The sequence below is a fragment of the Corvus brachyrhynchos genome, unplaced genomic scaffold (assembly GCF_000691975.1).
Source record: "Corvus brachyrhynchos isolate BGI_N302 unplaced genomic scaffold, ASM69197v1 scaffold101, whole genome shotgun sequence".
Taxonomy (NCBI): domain Eukaryota; kingdom Metazoa; phylum Chordata; class Aves; order Passeriformes; family Corvidae; genus Corvus; species Corvus brachyrhynchos.
The window spans coordinates 3,717,654-3,732,265 of NW_008237239.1; the positions used below are offsets into that span (position 1 = coordinate 3,717,654).

A 14,612-nucleotide genomic window follows, 5' to 3' on the forward strand; every position below is an offset into this window, starting at 1 on the left:
TGACAAACAGCTCTCCTCCCCACGCTGCAAAGTAAACCCACGAAGCAAGCAAAGCCAACATGGGGGGGTTTTTTTGTAAATAAATTTAATTTACAAAATATTTTAAAATTAAAAGTAGAATGAGACGCACAAACTCGATGAAAACATCGGTCTCATCTGTTTCTCTTTCATGAACTTTAAAACTGAAAAACACACAGCGTACTGTGTTTCCATGCTGTTTAAAAACAAACGGGGGCAGAAATCAAACTTAGCACAAGGACCCCTGCAAGAAATCCTGTGAAGCACACAATGTTAAGACAAAAGAACTTTACTTTTCCATAGCAAACAAAATTACACATAGGACTGAGTACTTCTACATTTACAGTACACTTCCTAACTTTTCCTTACAGCAAAGGATTTCCCCTAAAAAGACAACTTTAAAGACTTCCATCTAAAATATCAACCTGTACAGATCACATTTAAAACACATTATCTCAATATACCAGTGACAAAATACTGAGTTCTTTTCCCCTTATTCTTTCATATAAAAGGACCAACATTTAAACATGATCAAGATGGTTATGGGGGATTCAAAAAATTTTGTTGTTTTTACCTTTAATCCATCAAAACCTTTTAAACCAAAACATTTCTTATGAACCATGAAAAAGACCCTTATGGGCTTAAGCAAAGTGACTGCCCTGCATTACATTTTGCCAGTGACATTCTTGGATGCACACGATGAAATAACCAAACTGTTGTGAGACTGCGTTGTAGAGCAGGATCCCACATGGCAAGAGTCACAAGGACCTACAGATAAATGCACTCTGCTTCCCTTTAGCCTCAGGCATATTGGGAACACACAGTCTGGATCAGGTATCCTTGTGTGTTCCATACAGAAAAATTTCACACCTTTTTTATTGTTATCAGGGAAAAAAAACCCTATTCATCTACAACAGAATTCATTCATAATTCTACATTCATGAACTCCTACACAGAAGTTATTTTAAATTTAAAAACTTGAGGGTCATTTATTCCTTAGCAGCCCGTAACACATTTCACGTTCGATCGAGCACATTGCGAGGCAACTCCTTGGAAGCATTCTTCAGTTCTGGAGGCTCTTTCACATTCGTTACAGGGAAATAAGCTCAGCTCTTTGAGGACACCAAATACATCTTTTGTCAGTGTGGTCTGGCATGACCCATCTTTAGAAACAACTTTAGAAATATAATCCAGACTATAGTAGTGCTATATTATTAAGGAAACCACAGCCTTACAAAAAAATATCTTCGCCATTACAATGACTGATGTTCAGCGTGAAAAGAACCCATGAGGGATACACCTCTGTAAGAAAAGTGTCAGTGCTCAAAGAGGAAATTCCAATATAAATAAATAAACTGAACATAAAATCCACTAAAAGAATTATAGGCAGTAGCCCAGTCTACAACCAGAAATTTGTATAGCAAAAAAAATACAGAATTTAATGTTTAAACAGAACGAGTGCAATAAGTTCTCAGAACCACGCAGCAGTTTGGAGTACCAGCACGGACTCCACTCTTCTTCCCAAAGGTCAGCATGTGGAAAAGACCAACTTTTTGCAATGTGCCACTAAACCCTCTTTAGAGATCTTTTTAAGAGACACCTGCTTCTTCCTTCTTTGGCAATAAACGCTCAACTGATCCAGGGACTGCCAGATAAAACATTTATAGTAAATGCCCCCTCCACATTAACAGCACATGCACTCTCTGATGAGCACATTAAAATGGAGGGAGCAGACTCTAAGGAGTTTCAACCCATGACCTGTGAGGCGCAGACCTTTGCCTTTTAACCCCAATCTTCCTAACAGGAACTATCCTCTATCATGCAGAAACCAGATACTTTCACCTACCAAACGAAGTCCCAGTCCATGAAAATTTACTTTGCTCATATATGGATTTTAAATAGATGTAAAGCCATAAGAATTATAGCTCATGATATTAAATAAAAATAAAAACTATGTATCTAGCACATAAGCTTTCCTATTGTCTTTCACTGTCAACTGGCAATCATCCAGCCTGACCAGCAGGTAAAAACACTAGCTAGTAGAGTTATCTGCAAACAAAAGAACACCAAAGAACTAGTAGGTCATCTTTTCCAGGAATGACTAGTAATTCTGGTCACCCAAACAGCAAAGAGAGAGCTCGTTTTTCTGAAAAACGAGTCCTTTTATAGTCCATTTCTTGTTGGGCATGCATGAACATGGAGCCCTTTGAAAGTTTTTGACCTTAATGTTTTCTGAATAAACAACTGAACTAGAGAAAAAGCCATTCTTTAGAATATATATAAAAGGCACGATTATGAAAGAGATTTTAAAAGGACATTATCAAGTAAATATGCTCCAAATTCCATTTCAGTGTTTTCCTAGAGTGCCTTCCAAACAGACTGGACTTTAAAAGAAATAATTATTTACCAACCACTTTGAAGCCACTGTTTTGTCAAAATCCTACAATCCTTATTTCTACTGTAGGACAGAAAAGACAAGAAATAACAAAGAATTAGGCTTTTAGTTTGAGCACTGCACTGACACCACTGATGTTGGGTTACTTTCAACAGTACAATTACAAATGCAGTAGAAATCATGTTTCGTGTGCACATGAATAGTATGAATATGATACACACATGTAGACTTGATAACTACACATAAACCAGCCATTTTCAAGCCGTGGAGTGTAAAGGTGACAGAAACAGTTTTATTTTTAAAGGAGATGAAGGTGGAGTTAGAAAGCAGGAAGGGTAGTACTTGATAGTGTCCTTTCAGAAGGTGGCATTCAATGGCCTTGTTATTGCTGTGTATTTGCTAGTCTTCAGCTTCTTCCCAGATCTATTTACAGCATGTCAGTCTGAACATTCCCAGAGCACAGCTCTAAATTTTACTTTAGAGATACAAACATAGAACAGTTAAACATATGTAGTCCTGTTTTAGAAACTGAACTTTTAAAGTTTAGGACTTCTATTGTGCTTCTTTGGCTAAGTCCTATTTAAATATTGGTAACAATTAAAATTCTGTAACTCTGCCACTATTTAACAGCTAACAGAAATCTTTGGTGTGTTTAGGTTAAGAATCCATTAGGGTACAAGCTTCAAAATATGAACATTGATGCAGTTCTGGCCTCTCTCCTGCACACTGCTCAACACTGAAGTAGGTGATTAACAGAATCTAACACCAAAGTATCTGAATACAATCTAAAATGATCTGTGTCACTTGAGAGTTTGTAGAACTGTGATGTAAGAGAGCTCATCACCACAACTCCCCTGCGTTCAGGTCATTGAATAAATTTAACAGTTACAACAATACACATAAATCCAGTTTCCCATTTTAAAGATTCTTTGAGATAATAATTTAAGAATAGGGAAAACTGGGGGGAAATTTGAATCTTAATTCTCATCTTAGTAAGATGGGAATCTTACTACATAATTCTTGTGAGGAATTATGAAGATTATAAAATTACTGCAGATACTTTCTTTGGCATCATATTCACCAAAAAAAACACAGAATAATTATTTTTAAAGTAGACTTAAAAGAGAAAGTTTGATGAGGCTAAACTATACTAGATTTCATCGTGACACCAGACTTGTAGTTCCAAATGGGTTTTTATGTCTAGTAAAGAAAGAGCTAAAAATAATTAGACATAAAATACTCTCAAGAGTTTAACTTTGGTTTATAAACACAGTACAAGAAAGTGAGAAACAAAACAATTTAATTAGCAACTCACAAGAGATTTATAATTACTGATTTTTTTTTTTTAAAATAGAAATTAAGTACTGTTCTGGAACAGTCTTTAAATTTCTCCTCTATCACAGATAACCTGAAAATGGGCACATTAATGTGGGACCCTGATATCACATGCTCTAGCAAGGATAAACCATGCCAAGCCTTTGTGACTGTTCATGGATTAAAATGACGTGGCAAATGCTCCCATTTCTTTCAAAGTTAGAGTGTGGGCTACACTTCAGAAGACAAAGAAGACTGAAAAGGCAAGAAAAAATGCATCTTAAAATTATATAGAACTAAGTTCTATAAGTAGAAAATTAGACAATACCATTGTCTAAATCTTCCTGCATTATTCAATATTAGAGATCAAAGAAGAACTGAGGGCAAATTTAGGCACACTAATTGTACTCAGGGGGGACCATCGAACACCTTGTTTAGTGTCTTCATAAAGTATCATAAACTTTTCAGAAGAACCTAGTGCCTGTGTGCACTGGCTAGGCTCCAGAGTCTAGCCACCTTTAAAACCCTCCAAAAATGCCTCAGGTTCAAGGAAATTATATATTAATTTCTGTGTGAAACATAATTCAAAGTTTGTGTTTCATAGCCCTGCCTACCCTTACAAATTTTCATGAATTTTAAATAGTCCTTATTCTTTTAGAATGCTTTCTATTCCACTTAAAATATTAACTCAAAGTGAGATGCAGAAAGGCAAATAGCCAGATATGTAATTATATTTTCAGCCACTATCCTTAAAAGATATTTCAGAGCATTATTTTTAAAAGACCATCTATAAGATTTTTAAAAACTCTTAAAATCACAAGAAACACTCTCTCAGTATGCATCAAAATGTGCCTAAATGTTCAAATATTATGTAAACAAATTGTTTTCCCAAAACTATGCAGAAGACTTAATGAGTCCAAATAAAATATAAAATATAAACCTTAAGTTGCCAAATCAGCCTTCTGGTGGCCGATGGCTTAGTAAATTAGGTGGAATGTTATGGTCTGATCATGAATGTTCATTGTTTGAAATATTCTGTACAGCTGAAGTTGTATCTAGCCCCAGTAAAGTTCCAAGATATGACTGGTCTCTAGGATCCAACATTTGTTCAGGCCTTACAGGGTGAACAATATTTGCAGGCTGTGGAGTCAGGGTGTATTTCTCAAGGAAGGAGAGCTCCGTTGCTCGCTGATAATCCGGCTGCTCCGGCTGCGGGGGAAGGATGCCGTGGGACTGAGCACTGTGCTGCACCAGCTCTGCTTGGGGGTCTGGCATGGGAACAGGGACCAGAGTCACAGGCACACACACTTCTGGGGATACATTCTGCAGCAAAGTTTTGGCTTCTGATTGATATGCTTTGGACTGTTCCACATACTGTTTAGCCTCAGTTTGGTAAACCTTGTCATCAGAGGTGTACTGCACTGGTAAGGAGACTAGCTTTTCCTCTGGAGAAGATTCCAATGCCTCTTCTGCAGCCTTAGATCCATGAACATGATCAATGTGATACTTCAGCTTGTCTTTTCGTTTAAATGTTGCATTGCAGTGTTGGCAATTAAAAGGTCGAGCATCTGAATGAATAACCATGTGTTTTGTCAATGTCTTCTTAATTCTGAAAGACTGATTACAGATCTGACATTTGTAGGGCTTCTCACCTGCAAAGACAGAGAAGTAACAATTAGCTCTTCTGAGTAATACCAGATCATACATAAATATGCAAATACTTTCCATGGCTTATGGCATCAAGACCTACTATAAAACAATTTTACTGAAAAACAGTGTAAGTTTAACATCAACTCTGGAATCAAGAGAGTCATCAGAAGTTTGTTTACAAGTTATATTGGCATGCTCTTCTCCTTACATACAATTCTCTCATACAATACTTTGGACTTACGTTAGAATACAAAATCAATTTAAAAAAACCAGTCCTTCAACTGTTATGATACTGGGATTAAATTAGTTCAGTTCGTACTTCTACCCATTTCAAAAGGACAATGGTTTTCCTAAATACAAGGCAGGAAAAACAAAGTCAAACAGAAAGGACACAACCCTTTCCAAAGGGAGTTCAATCTTTGTTTAGATTACCACTTGAAATGCAATAATGTCTGGAGCACAGAAACATTTAGAAGGTCTGGGTAAATTTGTCAAGAACACACACCACTGAACTAAAGAGGAGGTGTAGAGTGTCCCACAAACCTGAGCTGAGATTATCACTGTTCCAGCTAAACAGAGGGAGAACTGTATTCAGGAATGGCCAGCATATGAGAATGAATAAAATCTTGCTGCTTTCTCCTACTCTTGTTCTGAATGCTCAACAGCCATAATGAATTAAATAATTGAATCAATACTGATGCATAAAAATACATTCCTACGTGTTTTGTGGTTTAGTTGGGGATTATTTTATTTTTACCTGAATGTGTCCTAAAATGCATTTCCAAACTTGATTTCCCTTTAAAAACTTTCTTACAGACTTCACACTGGTGAAACGTTGCTTTATATCTTTAAAGAAAAAAAGACATTTCATGTTATTTTTTTGTAACCAACTAACAGTAAAGCTATGTGCACAGTCCTTTCTGAAATCTTTAACTGCAAAATAGCTAAATATCAAACTTTCCAAATTTCCTCACTTATGTTCCTATTTCCCAGCCTCTACATACCAATAAGGTCAAGCAGATTCTTTTCAATATTCAATTTTATTCTCTGCCAGGATGACATTTAAGTATTCAAAGAACAAATCTACCAAAACTTCTTTTTTAACCCTAAAAATCTCCAAAAGTAACATTTTTTTGCCCAACACCCACAAGGAGCTTTTACTTTGACAGAATCAGGCCACAAATAAGATTCTAGGAATGGCCGAATTTCTAGGTAGGCTACTGCCTACCAAGGGAAAAAACCAGAATAAGCGATGCACTGTACTTTTAAATCAGACATGTCTTTAATGGATTCTACACAACACTAGTGGGTACTAACAGCTAAAACACATCATCTGAAAAACAGCTAGGGCTGTTTGTTTCAAATCTCTGAGAGGTTTATTTTTAGAGCTCAAGAATTTTAAAACCCTATTGCATTTTCGAGACATAAAGGGGTTTAAAAGTTTTTACCTACTTTCAGAGCCACTAATCTGCTGCCAGCTTCTAAAATGCCTTAAGTGTGAGATAATTCTCACAGTGCTTACATGATGAGTATAAATTCAGTTTTAACTAGTCTGCAATGAGAATATTACAGCAAACCATCAACTAAGAACAACACTGAGGCAGATAAAATTGACAGATTAAAATCTGATCCTTTTTAATGCTTTTATTTACTTAATTATGCTACAAAGGAAGTATCTTGCTTAAATTGTGAAGGCAATTTTCTGACATCCCCTTCAAACTGCAATAATGATATCTCTATCAAGACTGAGGTACAGGCATGGCAAACACACAGTTTAGCAGAATTCTGCTCACACATGCAAGTCCCAACAACATCAATTACAGCACAGAAATATTTATGCAGTTGTAAAAACCCCATACTTACTTCTGCCAAACTTTCTCCCCTAGATGAACACTTTTATAATGAACAGTAAGGTGATCTCGACGGCCAAAACATTTTCCACATTCCTCACACTGATGTGCTTTTTCACCTACAAGGGCAAAATTCAATAAATTTTGGTTAAATCCTTTGGAGTTTATTATATGTCTATGACTATATCATGTTCCCAAAGTTCAGCCCATCAAGCTCTTCCACACCTCACTTGGAGAAGGATTCTCTCTTACCAAAGAAGAAAATTCAGCAAGCATGACAGTTCTATCAGAGTAAGGATTTTACCACTTTTTATGTAGGACTATTCCATACCATTCCTATAAAGAAATTTGTGTTCAAGTCAAGAGACACTTCCCCAAACGCTCACTGAATGGGAGGTACAAGTGAATGACTGGGAATGTACTCTCTTCATTATGACCTGAAAAGTGATACCTTCAATAATTCAGCTGTTTTAAAAGAGAAGCTCATTGAAACATACCAATTATTTTCAGCTACTGATTTGTCAAACTTAAAATTATACCACAGTATTTCTCTTTTTAATTATCCTGATGTACATAGTTACCTTTTTCTTTTATGCTGCTGTTTAAAAGTATCTTGATGCTTTTTAGTCATCTTGAGATCTTCCACAAAGTGGCAGAATATTTCTTCATGTAAGTAGGGGTGTGGACAGTCAAAGAATGTAACTTTCTAGAGGGGGGAAAAGCAAATAGAGCAGAAAAGAGGATTTTTTTTTCCTTTTTTTTTTTTTTTTTTTTTTTTGTACTTGGGGAGTTTTCAAAGATTTCTTTATTTCATAGCAGATATTATGACTTCAAACACCAGGAAAGAAGCTGTCTTTCAAATAAAGACTCAGGAAGTTTAGACTCTGATCACTTTCCTATTTTCATGCTGCCTAGAAAGTATTTTGCCTCCTAGAAGGCCGTATTTCCTCTGGATCCTGTCGTAAAGAAGTCACCAGTGAATCTTTGCTCTTCCTATACATTTGATAACCTTTCTGCTCTCAGTGCAAGAGATTATTTTTCTTCCTCCTGATCATCCCCATCTGTTTGTAGGGCTGATTCCTTCAGCCTTCCTTCCCTCTTTCCCATAAGAGGGACTTCAGAAACACCTCTCTGATGTTCTTAAATTAAAGTGATCAGTGTACAAACTTTGACAGAGACCCTGACAGCTTCTTCTGCATTGTGGCAATAGTGTTTCACACAACTGCTATTAAAAAAAAGAAATCTGAACTCATTAAAAAATCCTCCTTTTTCACTTTTGCTTTATGTATTTATGATTTTTAAAGCAATTCACTGTTACATGTTTTTGACTGTCCCTCGGCTTTCTATGGTATCGTGGAGGAAACATTTGGCTTTTAAACTTTTAAAATATGTACAATTAATCCTACTTTAGTAAACCTTAAAAAGAGTGGCAGGAACTTTTATCAGGCCTAAAACATTCCATGTACTGAAAAAAAAAAATCCATAAGGAACTTTTTATTTGGTGTTATTTCAAAATAGTAATTTTGAAGCAAATTTCCAAAGAAAATACCTACCTGAATGTATTTTTTTGTGTTTTGTCAGATGGTCATGCCGAATAAATGTCTTCCCACATTCTTCACATTCATATCTTTTGTCATCATGATGCACTCTTAGATGAAGTCTGCATATTTAGTCATAAACATAACCACAAAATGTAATTTTGTTAACATAATCTGTACTGCTAATTCGATGGAAAACAGCAGAAAATGCAGTCTTTAATGCTTCACATAAGTACCAGGAAGTAACTTTCAGCTGAGGTGCACCTAAATTGTTCTTAAAAAGCAAGAGAGAACTGAGGTAAACTCTCTTATGTGGCATTAATTTAGGGGGATATTTTAGTCCTCTGCTTATTTTCTCTTTGAGTAACAAAAACGCAGAAGTTTTAGATGTGCAAAAACTCAGCTCTGAGAAAAGATTTGTAGAGGGTTTTTTTTGTGGTTAAGCCATTAATGTATTAAAAATTAAATGAATTCTCACAGATTATTAAAATATTTTAAATATTGAAAGATGTTTAGAACATGTACTAATGCTCTCAGAGATGGAGTACATCAAACACATACATTATAAAGAATTATATCAATTACATGAACACATATATATCACCAAATAAGAAAAACAGTTTAGCAGCTTGTTTAATAAAAATCTGTACCTGTACGAGCTTCCATGACGAAAACTCTGCCCACAAATACTGCAAAGATGCGGCTTCTCTCCACTGTGAATTCTCAGATGTTCTTTCAAAGTTGTTCTGTTTAACAAAGCCAGTAAAATGTAATTTTAAGCAATGTTCCTGCCACTTTAAAGTGAAGCATACTATAATTTTCTCGATTTCTTTTACTGTGATGGATCACAATATATCCAAATGACAGTATAAATTCAGATATACACACCTATACATGCATTCAAAGACAGTCTGGCAACCTATTTACTGAACCAACCGGATCCAGAAACAGTAGCAGGAAAGAAATGAAACACAAATTTGGAAAACATACATTAAAGAAAACATCTTTTCCAAAAAATTGCAAGATGTTTTTGCACAACAGAGAAACTGTAAGTGAAGTGAATGAGAGGTAAGACTAAGACTTTCTTAATATATTTGCACTTCATAACTAATTACCTACAGTTGTCACCCTTAATTTTAGAGGTAATCAGAAAACCATATGCTACCTGTGGCTCCGGCACTACCTTTTAATACACTAATGCTCTGAAATGGTCTCATTTATGTTTAAAACACAAAGCACACTCAACAGCAATCAAAGTATGCTAAAGATTTCTGTGTTCTGCTGAAGTTGAAGTAGTCAGCCAAGTCCTTACCGTTCCCTGACGGATTTTCCACAGATGAAACACGTCCATTTCCTCTTTCCCCCGTGAGTACATTCTATATGGCGTTTCAGATTCCCTGTGTCATTAAACTGGCGGCCACAGATATCACAAGGAAAAGGCCCTACAAGCAGACAGACACACAGAGCAGGATTAGACTGTCAGCTAAACTAAACTACAAGTCCAGACTGGTTACTTTTGAAAATCCTCATCAATTTACAAAGCAAAAGTTTTGTCTAACAAATTATTCATGTTTAGTACAGTCAGGATACTTTAGTCAGATTTTGTGAGCTTTCTGCTAAGTTACTTCGAAGACCTGGTATTCTGGCAAATTTCATGACCGTAAAGCAAAAAATTTAGAATTCATAGTCAAAATCAACTAAGCCAAATTAGACCACTTGAAATAATAAATTCCTATCACCCATCTAGTTCCTACCCAGCAGAAACAATCAGTTGTATAAAAAAGTCTGCAGAATACTTCAGGAGGAAAGGAAAAGGTCTTTTGAAAACTTGAGGAAGAATCTGACTCCATAGCTGAGAATCAATTTCATGTAAAAAAGTTTTCAAATTAAACTAACATTAATTCTTCTTCCCCCTCAAGATTCTGACTTTTTTGGGTACAACAGAATGCCTCAAAAAGGCAGCTGAACACAAAAGTAAAAACCCAACCAACAAAAAAACCCTCAAAAAACTCTCCCCCAAAAGTGGAAGAGAGAACTGCAAAAAGAGGTGAGGTGGAAACCAGACTGACCAGGACATAAAATGGTGGGGAAGGTTTTACTTTAAATCTAGTGTTTACATGTCAGAAGGAGGTTTCTATACCGAGATGGAATTTTTCTTGATGTTTCAGTCTTGCAAACCGGGATTTAAAATGCTCTTCACAGTAGGTACATTTGAAGGGTTTATCCTGAGAGTGAAGGATCATATGCTCTTCTAAGTGAGGTCTTCGAGTGAAAGACTTCTTACAAATCTGAAATGATAACACATTTTGTCAAAAATACATCAGTTATAACCAGATTCTTTTCCTATTCATAAACTCCTAACAGTTTATTTTATCTGCTCTCTGCACCAATGTAAAATTGAACAGGTATTCTTCAAAAGCCTACTCTATGCCAGTAAAGCGTACTCTATGTAAAGCCTTGCACCAACCTGTGCTCTACATAAGCCATAGACAACTGTACTGCATAGATTAGGATGCAGATCCATGGCAGCCTAGATCGACTACTGGCAAATCCTGCACGCAGTTACACCTTCCTCCCCAATCCTTCTTTCTACTGACTCCAGCACTTCCCAGATTCTCTTCCTAGACTGTTTCAACACAGTAACTCAGCAGAAAATAACCTAATAAAAAAAAGCAAAGAGCTTTGGCTTGGTTTTGGATGCTGAAACAGCTTAGTTGGACTGTGGTAAAAATTGCTGTAGCATAAGCTACTGTAGAACCTGAGTCATACCTGTTCCTTTATTTCCTCTGGGAAATTCTATGACAGCAGATATTCAAGAGAAAATGCCAATACCAACAAAGAAATATAACTCAAAATATATTTTAGAACTATAGGACCTTCGCAAGCCTAACATTATGTGTGCTTTTTAGTACTGCTTTCACATTAACCAAAATGGAAATGTTCAAGAATTATTAGTAGTGACTAAAGTAAGTATGCAGTACAATTACAGAACTGAATCCACAGCTCAAATTTAGGCACTTAAACCAGGTATTACAATCTATCATCAGGGTCCTATGCTTCAACATAAACCAAGAGAGTGCTCACTTATTTCCCTGTGAGACTTCTGCTGTTGTTTATGACACCTCAATTGAGCACTACAACTCCCACATATTAACTCATGCAATCAGCTTCTCAGAGCAAACATGAATAAGGAAATCAAAAGCAGCAGCTTTATTTGTTTAAAAACTCATTAATGTTAAATATATGTGTAAGAAAATCCCGTATTTGAACAAACTATAAAGCCCTCTTGCTTTTCCTTATTATTAATATCTATTGTTTGTGTTAATTTGCTCATATTCCTCAAGGATTAAAATATGGCCAGCAAATCCTGCTGTTCACAAATGGATTACAGCATAAACCAACAACCTTAATGAATCCTGCAGCTTACATCTGTGGCACCTTTGCTCTCAGAGCACACCATACAAACTGAAAACAAAGTCCCAGCACAGCACCCAAGGGTCCTGTTCAATTTCCAACTGCTAGAAAAGTTGGAATTCTACCTGCTTTTAATTCAAGTCAATTTTCAATGCACATGAGCTGTACAAGAGAAGCAGCTCACTTCTTTAAAAATTTCTACTTACAATTTTCAAGTTTAAAAATAAACCCACAAACCAGGAAGTGGAATTCCTCAAATCACTCATCTGGTAACACACTTTCCCAGGACAAATGTCAACAATGTTGCACAGTTGATTGCCACTATTAAAACGTTTCTTATCTAGTAACAAACAGAATCTGTAACACGCTCACACAATACAACTTCACCTGGAAGTTGATGAACTTCACCCTTTGCGGAACCATGTAAAAACCTCGAACCATGATCCCAATAGCTGCACAATGAACACTACAAATTCCTACACCTGATATCTCCCAACTTCCTACTGTATGTGTACAAGTGAAAGTTCCCAAATAAAGCAAGGTTAGTAATTATGTTACAGCCCCTAATATTACAGACATACAGAAGCATACAGCAGCTTACATAAACGGAACAGCTGCCCTAAAAACCAAAAAGGAAACCAATTCCCTTAAAAAAAAAACATAACAACAACAAAACCCCACGTCTGAAACCTTAAAACATTATTTGGCAGCATACACATAGAGAATGGAAACTGTACAAGCTCCTTTTTAAAGCAGATGTAGTTTCACACATATACCTCTCCTGGGGAAAATCAAAGAAAGTATTCTATGCTTTTACAACTAGAGATAAATTTAGCACAAATTTACAACTCTGCTGACATGCATATGCAGCCAAATGAGAAAGTGTTTCATATTTAACATGTATTTTCCTCACTATAGAGAGATCCTTCCTAAAACAGGATACTTTATAGTCAGTGCTTGATGTGTGTAATTAACAGGAGAGCAAATACTGTTTTTAAAGTATTCATAACACTCAAGTCTAATCATCTGTAAACGGATGTATTTGAATAACAGTAATAACTGATCACATCAAAAAATACTGCCTCTAACTATTTTAGAATTCAAATTGGTATTGTTTATCTGACCAGAGGCTGTACATATAGACAAAGTTCAGTCCTTAAATCAGCATATAGAGGAAATGTGTAACCATCACTTACAATGCTTTCTGAGATTTCACAAACACACACCAGATTTTCGCTAAAGTTGACAGAAGGTGAACTCTATATGAAAAAAACAAATGTACTGAAGGATTACTTACATCACACTTCCAACCTTCACTTTTTGTCTTCTTGATAGAAAGAAATTCTTGTACATTCTCTGGATGAAACCTAGGTGAAAGACAGAAGCTGAAAGTAGTCATAGCTTTCTAAGATGAAGATGATCCAAATACTAAATATCTATTTCTAAGCTTTATAGGTAATCGAACTTGATCACCACACTGGCAGAACAGAACACTGATACTGAAACAATTCTAATGACACGAGTAACTGGAAAATAGTGTTGACTATAGATTCCTGTAGAACCTCATACAACAGTTGATAAGAGAGAGGGCAGTTTCAACTTATGGGTATTTACAAAGAAAGAAGGAAAAAAGCAGTATGAAAATAATACCTTACAATTAGACCTGTCATAAATTATTTATCTAAAAGAATCTGCATAGAAATGGTTTAGACACCTGTTATCATCAACAGTAAAACACTGACATCTAAAACTAAAGAAGGTATTTTATTCTGCCTTCACATTAAAAGCAGTACAGCTAATTATTAAGACTGATGTGTTCTGACTGACTGTGCTAGCTCATCTGAAAGTTTCTAAAATTTATAATAAAAACTTCTGGCACAACCCCCATAGAAGCACTACTGCTATTTCTTACAGCAGGTTAGGTGATACTGCTAATCCCCATGCCCTCTGAAAAGGCACTTAATTGAAAAAAATAGTTATAAAAATAATGCAAAATATGCTCTATTTATACATATGTTTGTCTTCACTTCTGAAATGAAAAAAGTGCTTCTTCAGAAATGCCAGACACATTAAGCTCATACTTGCCTCTTGACGTGCTTTGCTAAGGTCTTTTTGCTTGCATGCAGCTTATTGCAGTAGGGACATTTGTGTTCCTTCTTATGGAAGTCAGTGTCACTGGAGTGTTTCTTTCTGTGGACTGTCAGGTTGGACTTGGTTGAGTAGCGCTGGTGACAAATATCACATTCAAAAGGTTTCTCACCCGTGTGGACACGTGTGTGGCTCTCGTATTTGCCTGGACAACAAAATGAAATCTGTTAGCATGAACTGTAACAGGAATCACCTGTAACAGGCATGTTTGGGGGTTTGTTCTAGAATGTCGCTCACATGTAGTCAAGCTCTAAGTAACCCCTACATCCATCTAAAGATTCCTGC

General features: G+C 36.0%; 2 protein-coding genes across 2 annotated transcripts in view; both read right to left on the minus strand.

Moving 5' to 3' along the window:
• ASPM (abnormal spindle microtubule assembly) overlaps positions 1-1,903 on the minus strand; it is a 29,821-nt gene extending 27,918 nt beyond the window's left edge. Inside the window, exon 1 of the mRNA XM_017729583.1 lies at positions 1,865-1,903. Coding sequence (XP_017585072.1) covers positions 1,865-1,903 — 39 coding nt within the window. The remainder of the gene's footprint in view (positions 1-1,864) is intronic.
• ZBTB41 (zinc finger and BTB domain containing 41) overlaps positions 292-14,612 on the minus strand; it is a 16,912-nt gene continuing 2,591 nt past the window's right edge. The window contains exons 2-10 of the mRNA XM_008630208.2: positions 14,265-14,472; positions 13,477-13,546; positions 10,906-11,053; positions 10,078-10,207; positions 9,416-9,511; positions 8,781-8,887; positions 7,241-7,346; positions 6,135-6,223; positions 292-5,379 (exon numbers count right to left, since the gene is read on the minus strand). Coding sequence (XP_008628430.1) covers positions 4,736-5,379; positions 6,135-6,223; positions 7,241-7,346; positions 8,781-8,887; positions 9,416-9,511; positions 10,078-10,207; positions 10,906-11,053; positions 13,477-13,546; positions 14,265-14,472 — 1,598 coding nt within the window. The 3' untranslated portion in view covers positions 292-4,735. The remainder of the gene's footprint in view (positions 5,380-6,134; positions 6,224-7,240; positions 7,347-8,780; positions 8,888-9,415; positions 9,512-10,077; positions 10,208-10,905; positions 11,054-13,476; positions 13,547-14,264; positions 14,473-14,612) is intronic.